This window comes from Hippocampus bargibanti, linkage group LG01, assembly GCF_051943395.1.
Source record: "Hippocampus bargibanti isolate YZ-2025 linkage group LG01, ASM5194339v1, whole genome shotgun sequence".
Classification (NCBI taxonomy): Eukaryota; Metazoa; Chordata; class Actinopteri; order Syngnathiformes; family Syngnathidae; genus Hippocampus; species Hippocampus bargibanti.
The window spans coordinates 34,728,951-34,754,095 of NC_142734.1; the positions used below are offsets into that span (position 1 = coordinate 34,728,951).

The 25,145-nt window shown below is 40.3% G+C and overlaps 1 protein-coding gene across 1 annotated transcript; it reads right to left on the minus strand.

The window, feature by feature from the left end:
* Positions 1 to 330: 330 nt before the first annotated feature.
* Positions 331 to 25,022, minus strand: LOC148904031 (ral GTPase-activating protein subunit beta-like). Its single transcript, XM_089012911.1, is given in 34 exon segments — positions 331 to 2,667; positions 4,160 to 4,326; positions 4,949 to 5,097; positions 5,830 to 5,908; positions 6,022 to 6,130; positions 6,257 to 6,393; positions 7,631 to 7,753; positions 7,829 to 7,994; positions 8,578 to 8,736; positions 8,946 to 9,155; positions 10,018 to 10,173; positions 10,431 to 10,534; positions 10,626 to 10,813; positions 11,021 to 11,169; positions 11,269 to 11,451; positions 11,839 to 11,969; positions 12,918 to 13,062; positions 13,191 to 13,255; positions 13,596 to 13,743; positions 13,832 to 13,946; positions 14,424 to 14,591; positions 14,837 to 15,038; positions 15,797 to 15,832; positions 16,562 to 16,763; positions 16,766 to 16,801; positions 17,858 to 18,009; positions 18,761 to 18,829; positions 19,939 to 20,117; positions 20,259 to 20,390; positions 21,158 to 21,344; positions 21,525 to 21,691; positions 22,680 to 22,882; positions 23,089 to 23,310; positions 24,883 to 25,022. Coding segments are annotated over 33 exon segments (4,629 nt in total). The 5' UTR covers positions 23,266 to 23,310; positions 24,883 to 25,022; the 3' UTR covers positions 331 to 2,631.
* Between the last annotated feature and the right edge of the window lie 123 nt (positions 25,023 to 25,145).

A 25,145-nucleotide genomic window follows, 5' to 3' on the forward strand; every position in this document is an offset into this window, starting at 1 on the left:
CAATGAACAATTATTCGGGATTGTCTGCTTTTTCACTGTTCTCCAAACAGGACGTCCAGATTCAAACCCAGAACATTAGAAGTGACAGGCACACGTGCTATAGCAATTTTCTAGACTCCCCAACGTGAACAATGAAACAAAGGGAAAGCAAGCTGTTAACACAACCACTGGTTTGCATGCCAACATGTTGGCTTCGATATTTTAGGGAAGGGCGCCGTATGGCGGCCAAAAACGTTACACAACATCAAAGTTATCTGAAAGTTATCTTTTAGTTAACTAAAAATTCACATATTTTTAATAAAGATTAAAAAACTCGAGTGGGAATGAAAATATCAATAATAGCTTTAATGGGTGTATGTTACATTCGGCACTCATCCCACACAAAGACATACACAACCCGTCTCCCCACCTGAAGTGAGGAATGCAACAGACAACTTGTAAATGCCTTATGCTATAGTATATTTACAATTCACCCTTCATTGCGTCTGTACACGGCAAAAGTCCTTAAATACGATCCAACCAGTGAAGTAGTAACAGGATACAAGGTGGGTCATATTGATTGTATGTGGGCTTTCCTCCAGGTTTTTTTTTTGTCCTCCTTCCCATTAAAGGCATGTGCATAAAGCACAGTAGTAAAAAGTGAGTCACACAATTAATCGTGCTAAGTCAAAAAGTCCATGGCGCCATTTCATTTACATTTTTCACACGAGAAAACTTCCTTCAGCAGGGGTTTCTTTGCTTATACACGCTCATTCAAAAAAAGATAAAAAAAATGTTCAGGTAACCAAAATCGACTAAGAAAATAAACATAAAATGTACTCAGTGCATTAAGACTTTCCAAACAGAACAAAATACACTCACTGTTTCCCATGTTTGTGATAAATAAATTCACATTTTTGGAGGAAAGACCGTGAGAGGGGCCTTGAACCAAAATTACAGTGACTGAACACAAACAATTACGGAAGCTACTGTGTTGACAAAACCGCACGTCTTTTTGTACAGACACAATATAAAGGGGTGCCATTATAATATAGGATAAGAATGTAAAAAAAAAAATATGCAGCCAAAAGTTTTGCAAGTTTGATATGTATGTCAACAATGCTGTGATGCTTGAACCAATAAATTAATCACCAAAAACATGACACAAAACTCTGTAGTTCCGTTTCAGGGAATTGAGAAAATTGCATAAAGCCTTGTAAGTCGTATTTTTCATACAAAATTCATAATTAGAATTATATTATAAGTGGATTCCAAAATTTTGACAGTCGTGTCCATAATCTTTTGGGGTGTTTCTATCGCTTGTGAAAAGTTAATGGAAGCTTCAAAAGATCACAGCTTTACATGCGATTGTAAAATTCAATTGCAAAGTTACATCACCCAAAACCCCAGTGAGGATGAGCTGTTTGGAAAATGGATAAATGCAAATTACCTGTACGTCATTTGTTTAATGTTTGGATTAATGATTCTCCTTATTCTATAATCCCAAGTACTTCGTCACAAATGTTGGCACTGAGCTCAGACAAGCGTATCAAACGGGATTGTACGATTCTATGATTTAAAGGACAACCGACGTCTCCGGACAAGTTGTGTCCATAATTTGTAAAATGGCTTCAAATGACGATTCCACTGCATATAGATATGTTTTAGACTCACACTGAATATTCCGGAAGTCTTGTTTTTGAGTAGGTGACGAGTCCTCATGTTACGTCACTGAAAGAACACCCCTGACCAAAAAAAGGACACATTGTAGCAGTCCTTCCATCAAGTCAATGCATTTTGCTGTACTTTGTTTGGTCTGAAAACTTCGTTGCACCAAAAAGAGGCAGAAGAGGGCGACAAAGCTCTGTGTAAGGAATTAATCAGCCTGTGGAAACGGGCTGATTAAGTCCTGACACGGAGCTTGGTCGCCATTTTCTGCCTCTTTTTTGGTGATACATTCCTCCCCCTTATTGCCTCAAATTGGCACGGAATAAATACTTTAATTGATTGCAAACATGTATGCTTCCCTCTTCAGAACTATTTGAATCATATTCATAACTGGATGTCTAACAAGAAAGCATATTCTCCGAATCTGAAGCCATTGTTTTGATTCTCCAGCAATGCAAGACGTCTTGGCGTGACGTCACAAACCGGGGGCGGGACTTTCTGAAAATGCCCAATTTGCAGCTCAATTTTTTTGCAGATTTTGGACACTTTAAGTCATTTTTATTAGTGTTTTGCATTTGACTAAAAATATCATTCTGCGTGTTTTGGGTATTTTAGATGCTATAAAACGTTTTTCTGATGTCAGGGAACAAAAAAGTGATGTCGGTTGTCCTTTAAAGTGACAGTGTTATCTTTTAAATGCCTTTTATTGGGTGTTGGGCTGTGGGGGCACACTCTCGGTCAGTCTGACTGGCTGGAAAAGCATAAAACACACACAACAGTGGCTTATTAGATGGGCCAGTTCAGGCACATATAAAACAACACCTCCATATAGTAAAAGAGCACAGCCAAAAGCCCCGCGCCGATTCATAACAATAATTCAAAAATCAGTGTGCGTGCTAGTGAGCTCCCGCCATGGCCACCGGCGTGCATAAGGAAGACTTTAGCGTGCTGATGAAATGAGATGTCGGTCGATTGGTAAACAATTCATGGCTCCACCTTGGCCGAGATTCCATCAGCTGTCTGTGGAGATGTGTAGTAGGACACAAATTAGTGTGAGCAACAAGACAATTATGTTGTCATAATTGCAGAGGACATTTTTTTTACGTTTCAGCTGGGTTTTTTTTTTTTTGGGGGGGGGGGGTCGTTTTTGTTTTTGAGCGCGAAAACGGAGAAAGGGGTTGAAAACATGTACGTGAGAAAAAGATGTTTGGTAACACCGACTGTCACATTACCAACAGAAATGAGATGATGTTTTTTTTCCAGAGCAACACTTGCAACTACCGGCCCAGCATACATATTATGATATCTTCTATTATGTTATTTCATTTTAAAACTGATTTTTAATCGTGGAACAAATGATCAATGTGGCAATTAAACATATCATTTATCGCTGACAAGAAATATTATACTGTCACAGGAGCATCAAACATCCACATCTGTGTATATTTTCTTTCGTCCTCCTGATAGTGATGCATCTCCAATTTTAAAGGACAACCGATGCCTCCGGACAAGTTGTGTCCTTAATTTGTAAAATCGCTTCAAATGACGTCTACTGAGCATATTTTACAAAAATGCCACCACATATAGCTATATTTTACATTTTAAGGCTTGCGCTGAATATTCCGGAAGTCTTGTTTTTGATTTGGTGACGAGTCCTCACGTTATGTCACTGAAGGAACGCCCCTGACCGTGAAAGGACACATTGTAGTAGTCCTTTCATTCATGTCAATGCATTTCGCGGTACTTTGTTTGGTCTGAAAACTTCATGCAGCACCAAATTAATCAGCCCTTGGAAACGGGCTGATTAATTCCTTACACGGAGCTTTGTCGCCATTTTCTGCCTTTTTTGGGTGCGACATTTCCCACCCCTGATGCCTATTTTAGATGCTATAAAACGTTTTTCTGATGTCAGTTTGGAAACAAAAAAGTGATGTTGGTTGTCCTTTAAATGTTTTAACTCCTAATTTAATAATCGAATTACCATATTTTGATTCCGTTGTTACCACTGGTAAAGTAAATGCGATTCCCGCCCCCCGTATGAATTATGTACAGTATTATTTGTGAATGCAGACTGCACACAAACAAAACTAGCTGTTCTATCCCTTTTCACCGACAACATGGAAATAGTAACAGAGATTTTGCTCAATTTTCACTTCAGGTCCATTAATGGTAGTTTGTCAGGCTCAAACACCAAAACGTTTGCGTTTCTGTCACATGTAAATGGATATTGAGGGAGGCGGTGCAGTCACAGCCGTTCATCTTGTGGGTAAATTGTTGTGACCACGAATTGTAACCTTTTACCCCTGACACAATTTACTCTCCAAGTCAGACAGTGTTGCTAAAAGGAATTTATATAAATAACATAATTGAACTAGTATAAATATAAAGATTCTGTGTTTGTCGATGACATATGTGTGTTTCGCATAAATGCGTGGGTTTGTGTGCCTTTGTGAGCCAGTGTTACGACAGGACATGGCAGAGACTGTTAGAGGTGAGGCTTTCCTTCCCCCACCTCGTGGAAGAGCGAGGTGTAAAATTCGGGCTCCAGTTGCTTGTTGCGGTAACGCTGCACAATCTCTGTGATTCTCTGCTTCCGCCTCACGTGTGGCGGGTTGTACGAGTCACTTTCTAAGCGTTTCCGTCGACACACGTTGATGATGGTTTGGCGCACCAGAAAGCCTGCGAGGACACATTTGTAAGTCAAGATTTCCTGATAGAATGCAGATTAATAAGTACTAAGTGCAAGATGGTTGTAGTCTACATTTCGTCTTTAAAAACTGAATCATTTCAGGAAATACACCAGTAAATTTGTATGGGAGACTGTCTACTTGTCACATTGCAAGTTATTTAAAAAAATGCACTATGGGTGCAAATTAAACTGATACAAAATGAAACAATATTATTTCCATTTATATGAAATGGAACAAAAAGCTTTTCCTCCTGAAACCTCTGTCTGTGTAAGCTCTCAGTCGTACAGGAAAGGTCCATTGATGTCGTCAGCAAACTAAAGTCTTACCAGTAGTTTCGGCCCTATATGTACACAATCTATATATCCCTACTGTCCAGACGTGGCGGTGCCGGACTCTACTATGATTGGTCCCTGCTCTCAGGTTGGGGAGAGCAGAGAACTAATCCCTGCGGCTCCACTGATTGCTTCTATTTTCCTGACTCACGACTGGCCTGATTGCCCAATTTGCCCTGGTATCATCTCATTAGCATAACTAAGCGTATGTTGCCTAATCCTTGAAAAATAACATTCATCAAAATACTCCGAAGACACATAGATAAGAGAAGTTAGTACCTAGTGCCCGTCGGCTGACCACCATGCCATCCACCAGAGGGATCACCATGCTAAATTTGCCCACAGCTCCATGCAGTCGGATCCGAAAAAGGCCCGTCTTCAGAGGGTGGATAAAGATCAGAGGAACGTCCTTCTCAAGTAACCCTGATCTGAAGCAGCAACAATGGTAGCGATAATGTGCATGACTGAAAAATGCATGTGCATGAGTGAAAAATCCTGAATTAAAGGACAACCGACACCATTTTTTTGTTTCCTAACTGGCATCAGAAAAACGTTTTATAGCATCTAAAATACCCAGACACGGAGGCTGATATTTTTAGTCAAATGAAACACCAATAAAATGACTTAAAGTGTGCTACAACTGAAAAAAATCGAGCTGCGAATTGGGCATTTTCAGAAAGTCCCGCCCCCAGTTCGTGACGTCACGCCAAGACGTCTTGCCTTGCTCGAGAATCAAAACAATGGCTTCAAATTGGGAGTATAAGAATTAATCAGCCCGTTTCCACGGGCCGATTAATTCCATACACGGAGCTTTGTCGCCATCTTCTGCCTCTCTTTGGTGCTACACGAAGTTTTCAGACCAAACAAAGTACAGCAAAATGCATGGGCGTGATGGAAGGACTGCTACAATGTGTCCTTTTTTCGGTCAGGGGCGTTCCTTCAGTGACGTAACGTGAGGACTCGTCGCCAACTCAAAAACAAGACTTCCTGAATATTCAGCGTGAGTCTTAAAACGTAAAATATAGCTATATGCGGTGGCATTTTTGTAAAATACGCTCAGTAGAAGTCATTTGAAGTGATTTTACAAATTATGGACAAAACTTGTCCAGAGGCGTTGGTTGTCCTTTAAGTCTATTTGAGCATCACAACATTTACAGTACCTGCAGGAGGTGCTGTTGCTCATGCTTGCTTCTAAACCTGTGCTGGTTTCACCCAGAAGATCAGACAATGGGAAATTTTCTACAAACACAAAGAAGCAATTTTCAAGAAACCATTTCAGACCAGAGAATCAAGTTTTGTAGAACATGAAAATCTTTTTGTGGAAAGTGATCCACAAGTACAAACATGCCTACCTATATCATCAAAGCGCTCCACCCAAATGACAAACACCTTTGTCTCTGGGCCCAAGGGTGGGAACGATTTTCCGCTCGAAGATCTTTTGGTCTTCACTAATGGACTCAGCTTGAGGAAATCACACACACACATACATCTTAAATTAAACTGCCCTGTCAAAAAAAGTGCCCAATTTTCTCCATTGTGAGACAAATAAAGTTGTTCATATTTTCCTATTAATAAATTAAAATGCACCTTTTTGACAGACTCCAGGTTGTCCGAGTGATTAGGGAATAGCTCCAGTGTGAGATTGGGCTGTTTGAGTATACTAGGCATAAGGTCCATGCTGGTGTCAGTCTCCAATGTTGAGTCACTGTGAACTGATGACTCCTCTGTGAGATAAAACAGCTTTTTTTTTTTAACCGCATCAAGTTTTTATACTCAACTTCCGGTTCCCCCTGGCACAGGTATTTAAAAAAAAAAAGATTCAGAATATAAAAGCACATTTTTCATCAATGTAAGCTGTGAAGCACAAGCCCGAACAGGTAAAATTGAAGGAAAAAAAACAAAAATGAAAAAGAATAACATGGGTTGATAGTATGTAGATACTGCAGATACTGTAATATAAAACCAAAAACAATAAGTAGAATAATAAAATTTAAAAAAACTATGACCAAAAAAGAGAGAATTTTTTTTAGGAATCTAAGGAACTAAATGCAACAGACCTACAAAATTATGTTTTATATTGAGTAATAAAAGAATTAAATGTATTACAATTCCACTATTTACAACCCCATTTTTCTCTCTCTTATCCCAAACACGGGAGTGGCCCTGCAAAAGATGGGGTGGGGTGAGAAGCCACCTTCTATTAACTAATTTCTAAAATAGATTGCAATGTTTGCTCTTTTGGGCACTGTAATGAACGCATGTCACAGAAATGTTGTCTTATTCACTGTCAGACAATGTGCAAAAATGTGTCCACTCCAGTGTCAGGGTTTTTGTTATTTTTACTCAAATTGCAGGACCCACATAATATTGACTTTTAGGACTACATAAGAAACCGTATGTCTCAGCATAAGAAACCTTACTCTCTTCTTTCATCAGAAAAAAAAAGTTAATTCCTAAGTTTTATGGGTCTGGAGTTACCTCAGCATGAAATGGGGCGGCTGTACCAAATACAACACAATATTGATTTATATAGTGCTTTGACAACAGGTGAAGCTGTAACAAAGCACTTACATGGACAAAAGGCAAATACTGCCCCCTTGTGGAAGGGAGAACAATGTCAAACCAGCGCTTTATCGGCACCCCCGCAAGAAAAAAAAACCCGAACAAATTCAGGAATGGCGCCCCACGTCATGCTTTTCAATTCCCGAATAAATCCGGGAATGACAGTGAATGAGTAAAAGACACCTAGTCAGTACTGCTTTAAATTCTGGGAAATAAAGAATAATGTGTCTTCATTCAATTGATGTACTCTGAAATAGTTTGGGACATCGTGAAGAAACGTTACTGTCTGAAATTGTAGTAATACGATAAAGGGAAATCATCAATCTTAAAAAAAAGTGTGGCTGTGATTTCATGTTTTTGGGGACATATTTAAAGTTGTCTGAGAGGACAAATACTGACCAGAATGTTCAGTTAGCGATGGAACAACAAAGGCAATTTCAGTCAGGGCATCTGCGTAGTACAAAACTTTCTTCTCGCCATTGAACGCAGAACCCCCCGTATCCTCCGGAGTAGCTGCTTCGTCTGCAGAATAATAGAAACAATATCAGTTTCTCATGTTACTGGCGGTGACAAGTTGTTCCTGTTTCACTCACTTACCAGTTTGTTGAACATCACTGTGAGACCATGAGTTGAGAGACCAGCTAGTATCGAGGTGTCCTGTCCACCCAGGGTGGCTCCCGACGTCCACAGGCCAGCCTAAGGACAGAAGGAACTCCAAGAAGTGGGGCTGAACGCTGGATGATGATTCCACGTTCTTCAGGATCTAAAATACAAAGCAGAGCGGTAGTGTGAATTATTATTTTTTTCATATAGCACTTTCACAGCGGCTGCAAGAAAGCACTTTATTAGAGCATTTCACATAAAATAACAATCCAACAGAATGCATCACAAATCAACAATAATACAACCGGAACAAGTGTTGCAGCAGCCACACCAACGAATACTGTCCATCTGTGACAATATCACCGCTGATTAAAACGGGGCTGTGAAAAATGCCCTCACAATCACACCGAGGGACAATTTAGAGTGTTCCATTAACCTGTTGTGCATGATTTGGGAATGTCGGAGAAAAGCGGAGTTCCCGGAGAAAACCCACACAGCTATGGAGAGAACATGCAAAATCTATCACAATGTCAGACGGGGGACAAAAAGGTTGCTCTAATGGTTAGTCCCTTATAAATGTTACGACATCCATAGCTCAAGAAATATTTAACTATGGAAACATCGAATCTATCGGCCAAAAAAATGATGTTGGTATTGCCATAAGAGTAAGCAAAGTATATATTTTTGTTCCATCGGTATATCACATGCAATTTTACAATGGTTGCGTGATTAGTTTTCCTCACCTCATGACTGCTTTTCTGTCCAGCCTTCATGTAAAAAACAAAGACCGTGTCAAATGGGCGGCAGGGGAGCAGGTCTAGGTAGTTGATGTCATCAAAGAATCCAGGCAAGGATGACTCCAAGCCAATCAGATGAGGAGGTAGACGACTGTTGTTGGGCTCCTGCCAATAATTCAACACCATTGAACGGAGTCACAATTTGGGAATAATACAATACATATTGATTCATAGGGAGTTTTGCTTACATAACAATAGCATTTTGTTGAATTTGAGCAACAATAGCGTTACAATGAGAAACTGCACCTCGAGATCCTCAATAAACTGTGCTATGTGCAACTATAGCAAAAGATTTAACAAAAATATTGACAAACCTTGAGGGCCTCCAGGGAAAGAAAACCAAAGTGGGAGAGGAAGAGCCTAGCAGTCTGGAACTCCTGCGAAGGCGGAGGAGGTTTGCAGTCTATCTGCGGGTCAGGAAAAGGCTTGGACTTCCAGATGTCATCACCGTGCCGCTCCAACGTATTCTCGTAATCTATCTGCTTGGTCATCAAAATGCGAAGCTTTTCGTGTTGAACTTCCAGCTGAATCAGGAGGATGAGAGGAAACATGTTTGAAGAGGATTCCAAGTCAAAAGTGTTATGGGCGGACATGTCTGATTGCACAAAGCACATTCCAAAAAGAGCGTTATCTTCTCCCAGTGCTGAAATGACTCAACTGTGGTTATGACTTCATTGTAACAGCATTTTAAAATGGATTTAAACAGAGGACAAATGTATATTTTTCACTTTATGGACAGGAATGAAAGGGGGATTTTTTTTTTACGCATAAATGACTGAATTAACCAAACGAGGTTTGAAATACTGCAGCCCAAGAGTTGGCATGTGCTACATTGAGACCTCAACAAAATATTTGCAGCATCGGAAGCACAAACCAAGTTTCCAACATGTCTACGTTGCTCCTTGCCCAACGTATAAATTGGCACCATGCTTTTGGCAATGTTTAACTTGACAGATTGCCTTCTTGCAGGCTACTTTCTTGCCCCTATGCCAAACAATGTCATAAAGATTGAAGATGCAGTGGCAATTTTCTGGAGGGGTTTAAATGCCTCAATGATTCTCATGATTTGCCAAAATGAAAAAAAAACTTCAAGAGCACTACTTTCATTTCCATGGAATCAAATACAGTCACTTGACCCTTTTCTTCCCTGACAAGTGACATTTCCATCACCCATTAACTCACGTCTGGGGAAAAAAAATATCTCAGCAGATGTGAAGCTCTCATATTAGCCAATACAACACACCCAAGTTTATATAGTTGCACATTTTTCAGACTGTCAGGCATAATAATAATAATAATAATAATAATCATGAATAATTGATGCAATAATTCAGCAATTAGATGTAACAGGTGAATATGTGGATGAATGATGGAACTTTCTCTCACCTCTTTACTGACAATGTCATCCAGGTCAGGAATGCTAACGTCAGCTTTGACCAGGGGGATCTTATCCACCTCTTCGGGGAACGGCCTCTGTTTTACGTTGTATTTGATCCCGACATCGTTGTTTGGTGTTGGACGGCCCTCGGGAACAAACACCTGCTGTGGGAGGAAGAAGGAGAAAGGTGAACGGAAGATCATGAGAGTTGTCAGTAAGGTTATGTAATTTTGTATAATAATCAAATATAAATTGTCTTTGCTACTAGGTAGGTCAAATGTGATTTAATATGCACTTATATTTTCAAGGTCCTTATCCCATGTGTTTTTTTAAACAAGTACAAATGTGTCTGTATAGATCTCTGGTGTGATTCTGATTTGACATCATTTTTGGATGTAGTAATGTTGGGTTTGATTCTCACCCTTTGATTTGCCCGAGCTCCTCTGGGTTGATGGAAGAGCTGCATGGTCCATGCATGTCTGCCAGCAGTCCCTCGGATCAGAACTGTCACTGAGGGGCTGGGGTCTGTCATGAGACAGGAAGAACACAGGACATTTAAGTACACTCATTTGAGGGTGTTTTTTTTTTAGAAATATAAACAAAAATAATTTCTGACTCTGTTCATTGCCCAGAGGTTGCTCCAGCATGGCGAGAATGACTGAGTTGTCCAACACAAAATAGCGGAAGTTATTGGCCCCTGTGGCACCAAGTCGGGCATAGCGAATCAGGGTGTCTTCATTGAGCAGACTGCAGGTTGAAGCAGGCCCGCTCGGGGATGGAAATGCTCCTAAAACCTGCATGATACTAAATTACCACACAACAGCACAAGCAAAAATGATGAGTTCTGGTTTAAAAAAAAAAGTGATTGAGGCAAGGAGATTTTTACGTTTTCATATTCAAATTTATTACTCTCCCAAATCATTACACCCAAATTCACAGTTTAAAATGAATCACTCAATGGCAACATCATTAGACAAATTTCAACTCTGATACAATATGTTTTAATCTCACCAAGATAGGGTAGCCTCCGCTGCATCTTTCACCCTCATGGAAGCGGGGTTATGCTCCTTTTCTCCTTTATGGCGCACTTCCTGTTCCTGACGGGACTTGCTGCCAGAGATTCCCAGCTCCACTATCTCCAACACTTCAACCAAACAATCCTTGTGCAAAAAGAGGTAATGTTAAAGGGGAGCTAGAAAACAATAGATTATTGTCTGTAACGCGTTTTATGGAAGAGTTATTCAATTTGGTCCATGTACCTTTTCATCCAGCATGTCAGGGTGTTCAGTGAGCCACACACAAAGAAATTGGAAGGCAGCTACAATCATGGAGTGAAGGTCCCTGGACTGAAGAGGAGCCGGACGGCTACACTGGTACACAATGTACCCACATATCGAGCTGACTGCCCGTTTACGGTCTGCGGAGTCAACCCCCACCTTGACCTAAATGAAAGACAAAATGATTTTGAGTGTTCTTATGTGTTTCTCTCACTCAAAGTAACACAGAGGCATAATTAATTAGCAGACACCTCTCGTATATTGAGGAGCAGAAACAAACATTCTAAAATATACTTATCATTTTATTTACATTAAAATTAGATGTTCTCCTTTGAGGGTAGAAGGCTACATTTGGATTTAAAGAACAAAAGAAAGCATTCGAATCTGTATATGTTTTTTAATTATATATTGTGGTTTCCAGAAGATATTATCAATCTGCACCACTTTTAAATTACAAAGGTCCCATATTACAGCAGCTCACTTTTGGTATGTAAGTGATTTGTACTGAAGCTAAGCAACATTTTTGGTCGGGTTGGGCTGTTGTCGCATTACCTTGGCTAGGCCAGCTAGAAGTTCCAAGGCAGCTAGTGAAATGCTCATGTCTTGCCTCCATTGGGAATTGAGCCTCTGGGTTACCAGGTGGATGCTACGCACCAACAGGCCTGCCGCTGTATCTGGAAGAACTAAAACATATAACAGCCCGAAATACCAAATAGAGCACAGCATAGAAAACACACCACATTTTGGTTTTAAAAAAGGAATAGGGGAGGACGGGACCATACAGGTTGAGCATATTTTGCACATATCCAGGTCTAGATATAAATGTCAAATGGTACAAAATAGAGCAGTTGACATCTTATTGCATTCCTTCCTTTACAACGTTCTTTTTTTTCCTCCACAGTAGAGTCTGATGTAGAATTTAATATACAATACTGTGTGCATTGCATGTGATGCATTCAAATAAGTGTTAGCAACTCATAGGGTTGGCTCCAGATTTAAAACTTTTTTGTGGTATGTGTATACCGTCACGAAATCATGTTCAAATAGAGGACGTACAAAATTGAGGGCCTGGTGATGGTTGTTTTCCACAAGTCACATTAACATCGGACCATACTGTACATTCAGTTTGTCGCATTCAACTCAAGTGTATATTGTAAACATTGCACAGCCCTACAGAACATGTGAAAAAGACATGTTTAAGAAAGAGAGAAAAAATGCATCTCTGAAACTTCATTTGGCAAAGACAGTTGGAATAAAGCACAGCACCACAGCAACTTAATTTGACGTCACCTACGCAGGCATTTTGTCCAATGTCTCTTAACTCTGCACATCACTTTAACAACGTTAGCTATTCAGGAGGCAAAATGTTCAATCAGTACATTTCATACTGAAGGTAAGCAAAGATGACATTAAACGATTTATGTTATCATTTGAAGTAATTCCTTGATTCATCAGATACTCTGGAATGAAAATTGTCGGTTGAAACCGAGAACGAACAATAGGGGCAACAATTTCACTTGACTGACTTGAAAATAAACGCACAACGTGTCACCACATATTTTCTGGTCAGTCACAACCCAGAGGAGCAGGGCAGCAATACATGTTAGCATGTGTGTATTGATGCCTCCTACCATAATCTCGAAGCAGGGCTTGGGCAGGACGCTCACAATCTGGACTGGTAGCCTCCGTGCTGCCCCCACTGCTGAAACTAATGCCACTATTGTTTCTGCTGTGACTCTGGTTTCTCACCGTTGTGTGGCTGCCATCGATGCTACCCTAGCAACATCAAAGCAAGGGATGACAAGCCTATACCAAAAGACTGATCTGAATACCACTCTTTAATGTCTTAAAATAAGTAAATAAAGAAAATAAATAGATGTTACTCATGCAGAAGTAACACCTACTGTTTCAGTCTGTGCACCTATGGATTCCAACAGTGCAGAGTCTTGAACAATGTTTAGCATCGCACCTGAGAATGGCAGAACAGATTAAAATGACAACTTTAAAACGAATAAAAGGTGCACTGGCCACAATGCACAATTGAAAAAAATAACAATTTGATAATTTGTTAATCTCTACTCAATGTTTCTAACAAATTACAGGAGTGATTTCTATTGAGCACGGAACGATCTGTCTTCAAAAGTAAATCATTCAGTCAGATTAGAAATAAAAACAATTCTAAAACTTAAAACACTGTATACCGTACCGGCAGATTCTGGATCTTTTTTTGTATTAATGAATCATTTTTTTTCCCATTGAAAAAGCAATGTTAAATAGATGAGACCTATCTTGAAATAAAGGAAAGATACCCAAAATGAGCTGTGTGTTAGCAGGATCAGTCTCCGTCTGCAAGGCTCCGATCAAAACATTGACGAGGCGCAGCCTCAGGGACAAAAAAGACACAGGCTGATCGTGAGGCAATCCATCCTCCTCGTTAAACTTGCCCTCCAACAGAACCTTTGAAGAGACACCATCACTCTCAACACTGTGAAGCGAATGCATTATGTAGAACATTCACCTTCAGAAAGCTCTAGGAGTGACTTACCTCTGATTTGATGTTGCCAAAGTGATGTGGCAATGGCAGCATGGCAAGGAGAATGTTGATGGAGGCTCTCCTCAGATCGGTGGGATTTACATATATCTTGAATTTGGACAGCTCCCTGATTGAAATGACCACAGCAGGTAGACTTCAAGAAACTTGAGGTGATATCTTGAATTCACCCGTGGAAATATTGACGAAGAAAATGAATAAATTGACGAATATGTGAATAAATGAACAAATAAATAGGTGAATTAATAAATAAATAAACAAATAAATAAATAAATAACGGGGATGCACTTGTTAACTCATTCACTGCCATTCCCATAAAGCTGCCAACACTTGCACCTCAGATAATTCCAGACTCATATACTTAGGACTTGAGTCTTTTTTTTCTGATGAAAGAATAGTGTCTAAGGTTTCTTATGCTGCATTGAATGCTCATGTAGTCTTAAAATTCAATATGTAATATATAATAATATAATAGAATGAAAATTACAAAAACCCTGGCACTGACATAGCACATTTTTGCACATCATCTGGCCGTGAATGAGTTAATATCAATCTAAAACGTTTTGCAAGCTGGTACGAGCCTGACCTGTCTGGCACAATAGTCTCCAAAGCCGCTATGAAGTATGGGACAACCACATTGATGCCCTTCAGGTCAGTACAGAAGAGAGAGGAAGAATTAAGAATGATGGAGGCCAAGACAGGTCTACAGATGTAATCAGAGATCTGGAGACCTTGAATGAGCACCATGTAGAACCTGTTGAATAGGGGAAAAACATTTCTCAGCATTCTTCGAAGATTTGACATAAAAGATGTGATATTAAATTAGAATCCTTAACGTGGGTAGCCAAAGTTATGAATTACAACCAGTGAGCATATCCACCTGTTTTTTCCCCAGAGTGTTAGTGTCAATTTGAGGCAATGTTGTGCTTATCTGAATTGGTGTCGATAAGAGTGTATTGAAAAATATATATTTATTTTATTGAGATAGTGTGATGTTACCTGGATAGGTAAACAGGTAGAATTTCTTCACTGGATTTTTTGCTACAGAAGATGCGGCATAGAGTTCCGCAGGCCTCAGCTCGGCCTGCCTCATAGCTTTCTGGGAACTCATTTGCGTCAAACATGGGATTGGACACCATTGATTCGGTGGACAATTGGGAACCTTTCCTTCTCAGCTCCAATCCTACTTGGGTGGCTATTGCTGCATAGAGTGGGAAAAGACAGAATGAAAGCGCCCTGAATTCTGAGGTTGCAATTCAAGTACATAACTAGTGCTCATGCACATCGAGGAGAGGCAAACTTAGATGCTAGCATTAAAAAAAAAAAAGTACAACAAAATACCATCAAAAGAAAAATAATTGATATCACATCCATAGAAACACAATACATCCATGACAATCCAATCACATAATTACATAACATACAATCGAGGAAATTCTGACACAAAGAGTTTGCCGTCAAGTTCTGCTCCTCGGGGGCATAAAACACGACCAAGTAAAGGAAAATGAAATGCACCTGTTGCAAGTTCACTAAACAAAATCCCTGTGTCAGCTTTCTGGCTGTTGCAATTCAATGGCTACCACTTTTTGCACAGACCATTCACTTCATGCATTGAGGCACCAAACCAGTATCACCAGAGATCAAGTCAAACGGATGAAACAAAATGCACAAAATGAAGCTGAACTCGAGATGATCTGAAGCCAAATAAGAAGGATTAGTGAGACCGAAGGAAAACATACTGGCAATGTTATGGTCGAGACAGGTGGTCAGTTGGTGTAAACCATTCCATCACTCCCAGAAAACGCTGAGATTACATTGATGACATTTTTTCGGTGAATAATGAGAAGTGAAAAGGATGGGAGTAATGGCGATGATCATGGGGCAACTCAACTCAAAAACAAGATTGATCAAGAAACGCAAATCAGGTGAGGGGGGAAAAAAGCTGCTGTTCCTACTTACAAGATTTATAAGAAAGGAGAATTTGGATAAAAGAGGCTGCAAGATAACAGAAATAGTGGAGAGAGACAAAATCAAAGATCAGCCAATTCATTTCGGGCATGAATTGTGTTTTTGCTGTTCATGTCTTCTATAAATGACATTGACTCACTAGAAACAGACACCGGAGAAGCGTATACAGGACACTCCACAAATAGAAAGACGGGGAAAAAGAGGGAGCGGCATAAGCAAGTACTCGACATGCTGTCACTCAGTTGGCTTAGAATTACCATAAACTGCTTTTCCAAATACTGTAGACGCCTTAGCTCTGAAGGGGAACCCCGCCGCAATTAATTGCAAGGTCTGTAATTCACTGAGAAAAATGCATCACCTTAAACAGATTGTTCTTTTTGTCACCATAAAGGCAGTATCACTGTCTACAGTATCTTCACAAATTATAGGTGGCTCTGGAATGTATCCTCATTCACCGACGATAAATGGGTGTGTATTATAGTCATGTTTACGCTGTTGGCTGATGTCAATGGATTAAAATCTAGCACGAGTCTTCTCACCAAGCCCTCCACAAATAAATAGGCACAAAAAACGTTCAAAGTCAATGATTGACAAAGAAAAAGGAAAGCACATACCAATAACAGAGTTCAAAACAAGACACCAAAAAAACACAGACAACGCCACAAAAAGAGGCATCTTAATTGGCCAGCAGCAAAACACCCAACTGCCCATGCACGGAATGGAAACGCTAGAGTGCGGTATCGTTTCATGCCTTACCGGTCATGCTGGGGTCTCGACTGACGCCGCTGTGGAGCTTACAGTGGACCAATGCAGCGTCAAACAACCACTGGCCAAACAGGTTGAGGATGCTATTGACTTTTGGTCGCGCTGGAGCGGGGAGCGGCCGCGACTCCCAACTGGTCTGATTTGGGCTGGACAATAGTGTCGGAGATGAAGAAGTTTGTTGTTGCTGCTGCTGCTGCTGTTGGATGCTTTCGTTGGTTGACTCCCACTACTCTGTATTGGGGAAGATGTCACGTTAAACAAATGAATTCATCAGCACGTGGGACAGTAGGCATGTGGTGAGCACATCAGTCTCACAGTGCAGAGGTGCAGGATTTGATTTCCTTCCACATTCAAAAAACATACATGGCAGACTAATTGAAATTGACATCAAAATCCCCTGCGGCCTGCACTGAAATATCACAAAAGAAAAAAGGTGAGCAATGATGATTGCCATGCGACGACGAGGGCAGTATGATGTCAATTTCAGTCGACAACAAAGGGCAGTAGTGGCAAGATGGCTGCCTCTCAAAATAAAAGAAAATGGGTGGATTAATCGGTTTGATTATTCCTCCACCGATGCAATATTAACTCATTTACTGCCAGATGTGCAAAAATGTGTCCACTCCAGTGCCAGGTTTTTTTGTCATTGTCACTCGAATTCCAAGACCCGCAGAATATTAAGTTTTAGGACTACGTAAACATTACAACACTAGTAAGAAATATTGTGCTCAGCCTATTCTCTTTGCTAGCTAGCTTTCTATCTATTTGTATTACGTTCGGGTGAACACTGGCGTGTGTGGCTGCCGCTGCTCACCCACAGAAAAACTTATACTGTGACCGTAAAGTGGCCTTGAGAGTTTTGAAAGGCGCTTATTATTATTATAGACTCTCATCTGTTATCAGAAAAAAATAGTTAATTCATAAATTATATGGGTCTGGAGTTATATGAGTTTGAAATTAGGGTGGGTGGCCAAAATACAATGCAATACATACATATTGGTTGATATAGCGCTTTAAAAACAGCTGAAGCTGGAACAAAGCGCTAGCACGGAAAAAAGGGAAGTGTTGCTCCTTTGTGGAAGGGAAAAACATTGCCAGAGGTCATGGCCAGTCTTTATCGGTACCCAAACAAGAAAAAAACAAAACAACAAATTCGGGAATGGCACCCTGTATCGTATTTTCAATTCCTGAATTAATTCGTTAATGGCAGTGAATGAGTTCATCACAATATACAACAAAGAATATTTCATTGCAAAAATAAATGATTTTGATTTCAGATGGACTTACAGTAGAACTCTTGCTTGTTGTTTTGGTGACAACCGTATGCCGCTGCTTGCGGCTGTGAGGGGGCGTGGTGTTGGCAATGGAAGGGGGCGGAGACATGCTCATTCTGTTGACCGGCGTGGGCGGGGCACTGTCAGCTCTAGGACGGGATATGCCTGTTGAGACACAAAGTTCAATGACATCGTGCCTTTCTTTAAGAGCTGCAATGGGAAGAATGAGGTGATAATCACTGAAAGGACAACCGACATCACTTTTTTGTTTCCTAACTGACATCAGAAAAACACGGAGCATTGTCGCCCTCTTCTGCCTCTTTTTGGTGCTACACGAAGTTTTCAGACCAAACAAAGTACAGCAAAATGCATTGACGTGATGGAAGGACTGCTACAATGTGTCCTTTTTTCGATCAGGGGCGTTCCTTCAGTGACGTAACGTGAGGACTCATCACCAACTCAAAAACAAGACTTCCGGAATATTCAGCGCGAGTCTTAAAACGTCAAATATAGCAATATGCGGTGGAATCTTCGTAAAATACGCTCAGTATTTGAAGCCATTTTACAAATTATGCACACAACTTGTCCGGAGACGTCGGTTGTCCTTTAAAACATTTTTCTTTTTCTTTTTTTTGCTGTTAATAGAGAAGGAAATAGAGTGACAACTGAATTTGGGAGTTGATTTTAGGCAGCATTAATTTGTTAACATGCGAGACAAATGGTTAGAACCAAATCACAGGTGCTTGATATTCATCCCGATTGACTTTTTCTTGCCCACAAAAAAAGCCCTTGCACGCGTTACAGATGCACCTGTTAGGTGGTCTGGAACTACAGTTTTTAAATGTCATCAACACCAATGAACAGAATACTTTTCTCATTTGCCCATATTATACAACATGGCAGTTGGTGTCGGTACCATGGGAGAGCAGCACTGGACAAAAAGTGAACACCCTCTCCCGCACATCTCTCTTTTCAAATGAGACACCTATAGTGTAGAGAAAAAAAATACACACTGACATGGAGTGATTCTGATCATTTCAGTGATGTCAGAATTTATCGCAGGGAAGTGCTCAAGTAACTACAATAATGTACAAACACAAAAAAAAAGCAAACATGTTGCCTTGTAAATCTTGACGGTTTTGCCTATTCAGGTTAAGGTACAGTAAATGGATTATTAGGTATATACATATTACATGCATGCATTTTGTAAGTATGCTGTTATAATATACTGCATAAATGTACAAAACAAACATTTAAAGGACAACCGACGTTTTTGGACAAGTTGTGTCCATAATTTGTAAAATGTCTTCAAATGACTTCTGAGCGTATTTTACAAAGATTCCACCGCATATAGCTATATTTTACATTTTAAGACTTGCACTGATTATTCCGGAAGTCTTGTTTTTGGTTTTTGAGTTGGTGACGAGTCCGTACGTTACGTCACTGAAGGAACGCCCCTGACCGAAAAAAAGGACACATTGTCGCAGTCCTTACATCATGTCAATGCATTTTGCTGTAATTTGGTCTGAAAATGTCACGTAGGACCAAAAAGAAGCAGAAGAGGGCATCAAAGCTCCATGTAAGGAATTCATCAGCCTGTGGAAATGGGCTGATTAATTCCTTACACGGCTTTGTCGCCATGTTCTGCATTTACCACCCTTGATGCCTCAAAATGACACGGAATAAATTCTTTAATCGATTGCAAACATGTATGCTTTCTTCTTCAGAAATATTTGAATCATATTCATAACTGGATGAGTAACAATAAAGCATATTCTCCGAATCTGAAGCCATTGTTTTGATTCTCAAGCAAGGCAAGACGTCTTGCCGTGACACCACAAACAAGGGGGCGGACCTTCTGAAACTGGCCGGTTTCAAATTGAAGTACTTTTTAGACACTGTCCTTTTTATTGGTGTTTTGCATTTGACTAAAAATATCATATTGTGTGTTTTGGGTATTTTAGATGCTATAAAACGTTTTTCTGATGTCAGTTAGGAAACAAAAAAGTGACGTCGGTTGCCCTTTAAAAGTTGGCGAGGTTGCAATCAGTAATGTGCTTTGGAAGGCTTACATATATATTAATATTTCCTTACCAAGGAAGGCATCCACAAGGCAGCTCACCCCTCTCATGGCCCTGAAGAAAATTTGGGGTAGTTGCTTGAGGCAAGGGTGCAACACCACCTCGTGTGGTATGCTGCTGGAGTTGAGAAATTGTTCTTGAAACTTTGGAGTCGTGCTCACTATCGCTGGGTTGCTCAAGTCCACTGGGTTGCTAGCACCAATTAAAAAAAAGTACAATTGCAATGGAATTATTCTCAGAAATATTTCTCTTACAGCCTTTCCTACAGACATGATTTATGATTGGACAAAAGGGGGAAATTACATGCACTGACATCGGGCTAAACTCACATACCTGAGCATGTGTAGGAAACGATACCATGCCTGTGCCACACAGTCATTGTCCATCTCTAAAGGGATCAGGTTGGCATCCTCATCGGGGACTTTAAAAGCCGGGAAGGAAGGCCCATGGGTGAAGCGCAGAAGTCTGAATAAAAGACGGCAAATGCTCCTTCAATATTCATTGACAGAACACGAAACCTTCTTGACAATTTTCATTGTCTAGGAATTTCCATTCCCCCCAAAAAAACATTAACTAAGAACTAAAGACAACAAATGGACTAATTACTAATCTGTTAGAATGGGAAGTAGCAGAGAATATTACTGCAATAAGACATATGTAAATTCAGCTATTTTGTTTTTTTTTTTTAACTGACAAAAATAAATGTAAAGCATCAAAGTAAAATGGAAAATAATACTAAGCATTTATTTATGTACCTATTTACTTACGTATGTACTTATTTATTTACTTACCTATGTATTTACCTATGCGTTTAACAGTGTGTTTAACTATTTTTGCCTATTTATTTGCTTACTTCTTTGCTAACTTCTTTGCTAACTTCTTTATTTAGTTATTTAGTGACTTGGTTATTTACTCATTTATTTACTTACTTATTTACTTATTTATTTGTTTACTTATTTATTTAGTGACTTAGTTACTCACTTATTTGTTCATTTATTTACTCATTTATTTACTCATGGATCTATTGATGGATCTATTTATGGATCTATTTATTGATCTACTCATTTATTTGTTTATTTATTTCTTTATTTATGGTCACATGCAAGGGAGGCGCTTCTTCCCCTTCAGGCACAGAACGCACATTCTGGTCAAGAATGAATGTTTATCTCCAAAAATTATTTGTCACGCACGTTGAGCATTAAAACAGAAATGCGACTTGTTGCCAAACCAACCTGGAGGTCAGGGCACAGGCGATCCGACTCCACTGCTCTACAACCGGCGGATGATGTCTCCAGTTGGCCAGCATCTCCCTCGCTGTCTTCCAGTATGGCGGCGTGGGAAAGCAGCGGGCACATGCCAGAAGCCACACCTCAAACAGCACGGCCATTAATTTCTCTGCTAGTTTCTCTGCGACGCCCACTGGAAAACAAGTTGGGAAGTTGTGGTGATTAGCAAGTAAATGCAAGTTTGTGACATCAGCTAGAAAGTTGGGTTTTCATTCTGCAATCACATGATTGGAAATATATAGGTCGCTTCCACGAACAGGGGCTACATTTATTGGCGCTGCAAACTAAGCGGAGGGAGAACATGAATTACTACCTCCGACGGTCGGCGGAGCAAGCAAGGTGTCGTTGATACGAAGTAGGAAGAGTAGCAGCACTTCCCAGGTCTCCCTCACCATACAAAGTGATTCTCGTGCTAGTTTTTGGACAGCAGTCAGGACTTGCTGGCATAGCCTGATATGATTCAAGCTGTGCTGCTCAGGCCTGGAAGAGGAGAAAGACAACAGTTTGACATGGATCAATGACATTTCTGACATCAGATTTCAAGATTACGACAGACAGTATTCAAACAAACATTCGTTTCACAAATTAACCTACATTAAAACTGTTTGGAAATGGGAAAACGTGAAAGAAAATCATACAGACAATGATTCAATTGAAATGGCTTGCAGCTCAATTTTTAGGGGGGAAAAACGTCTAAATGTTTGTAAACAAAATGAAATGATAACCCATGTGATACAATACAATATAATACAATACATATTGATTAATATAGCACTTTAAAGGAAAACCGACATCTCCGGACAAATTGTGTCCATAATTTGTAAAATGGCTTCAAATGACTTGTACTGGGCGTATTTTAAAAAGATTCCACCGCATATAGCTATATTTTACGTTTTAAGACTCGCGCTGAACATTCAGGAAGTCTTGTTTTTGAGTTGGTGACGAGTCCGTACGTGACGTCATGAAAGGACCCCCCCCTGACCGTAAAAAAGACGCATTGTAGCGTCCTTCCATCACGTCAATGTATTTTGCTGTACTGTTCTGTTTGAAAACATTGTGTTGCACCCAAAAGCCGCCAGAAGAGGGAGTCCAAGATCCATGGAAGTAATTTATCAGCCTGTGATTCATTCCTCACAGGAGCTGGTCGCCATTTTTTGCCTCTTTTGTGGGACGCTACATAGCAGTCCAGATGCCTCAAAATGACGCGGAAGGACTTATTTAATCGATTGCAAACATGTATGCTTTCCTCTTCAGAACTATTTGAATCATATTCATAACTGGATGTGTAACAAGAAAGCATATTCTCCGAATCTGAAGCCATTGTTTGGATTCACTTTTACTTTAAATTTCATTGAATTTGTTTCTTTAAACGGTTGTGAACTTGTCAAGTCGTAAAGACCCAACACAGACTGTGGCCAAACATCAACAACGAATGCTTCAATGTTGAAGACACATATTCGAGACCCACCTTGGTACAAAGACATTGTGGAGATGTTTGAGGATGGTCTGCACATACATATTGGGCTCTCTGACCACAGGCTGAGGCATCGAGTCTCTTGGCGTCACAAGGGCCATCATCCAGTCTGTATACACGTCCACGCACAGCTTGACAGTGTCACCCTCTAAGGGAAGGGTGAGGCCATAACACAGCACCTCCATGGTCCATTTCACCTTAGGAGCCAAACGGTTTTCATGAATAAATGTCGAAAACATCAAACAAACCTAAAGCCAGAGTAAACGGTGCTCCAGTTGAGGGCTAAATTAAATGTGTGACAGGGCAAGTTCATTCATATCTCTGCAATATTTTGTCATACCTAAGGCAGCAATCCTTGGGTATGCCAAAAAAATTCAATGCCGTCGACATTAGCTTTTCTCACCTCCTTGTCCGTCTTGAGGATGTTCTCTGTGGCTACAGGGCTGACGGCCGTGCACAGTGGCTTAACCACCGCGTTGGCCACCTCCGTGCCCACATTGGTGGGATAGGAGTGCAAAACACTCAGATGACCCTGGTCGCTATGCACCACCAGCTGCAGCGAGCGCCACTCTGAGTACATGGTGCCGACGTCTGCTGCGCTTCTACTCGCACCTCATGCTCACACCTGCAGAGAAACATGTTCAAAGGTTTACTACATATACTGGAGGTACACAGGGGGCTCTTTCTTATTTATTGTTATTCTTATATGCGGGGTATTGTGCTGGATCTGTTGCTACACTATGTGAACAATGATTGGTGGTAATGTAGCTTCACCTACTCCAAATGAATGTGTCGAGATTGCACTAGCATTTGGAAATAAATGTTATTATTCCTGTTTATGGCACATGCAAAATAGAATTAGCGTCCGAAAAGCGTTGTTTGGGGCAAAAAGATGGAATTAGTTTTATTTAGAAAGGTTTTAAGCCGACCACAAAACAGCAATCTGCAAACTGTGAGGCAAATTTGTCAGTTACACGAAACTAGAATGCATCAACGCTTTTCTTCCACTTAAAAACATTACATGAAGAATTGTGGGGAGAAAGCATGAACCTGCTATGACGGATGAATGCATCAAACCTACAATGATGAAGGGGAAAAAAATGGCATACATGAGTCATAAAAGAACCTTTGAACAAATGCGATGCCCAAGCAAGACACTATGAAATTATAAATAAAAACTAATACATAATATCAGACCTACACACATGATATAGGGCAGAGGCCCCAGTGTAAGTTCAGTTAAGATATACACAAAACCGATTCATCAGTTCTCGAACTAATGCTCTCACCTACTTAAAAAAAAAAAACAACATTCTGAAGTTTTCATTAGCCCCCAGGATATTAATGAAAGATAAATGCTTTGGGATCCAAGTTTGAAGTATATTTACGTCTGTAACTGTCAATATTTGAGGGAGTGTTAATTGCTCTGGCAGCACTCAGACCCTATGTTTACTGCATCTTACAATGAGAGGAAAAGCCGCCATCTCTGCTCATTAGTCACACACTACCGGTATTTGTGCAAAAGATACATCAGCCAATGTTTCGTTTGATGTTCAGTTAAACCATAAGCTGCGTGTGAGAAAACAACATGAACTAAAGTGCAATTTCTTCATGGGCTAACACTGCGCATAAAGCAGTTGATGACTGTAAATACACTCGAATTGATGTGAATGGTGTATAATTTGACAGTAAAAGGGGACGCATAAATCAAGCCATACGCTTCACACACAGACATTATTGTTGTTAAATTGCCATGTTAACCGGCATTTTATGGTCGAACGCGTCTGTGATCATCAGGAAATGCTAAGCATTGGGTCAGAATCTCAACCAGGAAACGGTACAATTAGCCTGCTGATGCTAGCTAGCAGAAACATCACAACATATAAGCTTAGCTTGCGATAGCCACTGATTGGCTTTTGCGGTTGCGTACAAATAACACCATATGTGGAAAAGCGTATCCAAAAACTTAGCATAACAGTTATCCAATGCAATGCTGTAGTTTATGCGACTTCCAACCTCGCTTTCACCGAGTTAGCGCCGTCGTTGACATTAGCCCAGTCATCAGTGCTCACTAATCAAACACGACTGAAAGGCTTTCGTTTGTCCAGTTCGCAACGGGTGTTTTCATTTTACCTGACCTTAATTGGGATGTCATAACAGGTATCCAAAAGGTATAGTTTGTTCTCCAGGTTATTACCTGGGTTTAGACCCAAACAGCCTCCATCTTCGCAATGTCAAGGCTTGAACAACCCAGCTTCACACGGGAAACGGGATGTGATACAGTCGCCTCCAACTGGTTGCCAAATAAACAGCAACAGACTTCACATTACTCCGCACGGTCCTTAGTTTACGACAGGTTCACCGAGGGCGAATTGATTTAAACGATTTTAGATACCATCCGTTCATCTTCAACACATGTTGGGGGTGTCGGCGTTTGCTAAAAACAATCACAGTTGACTT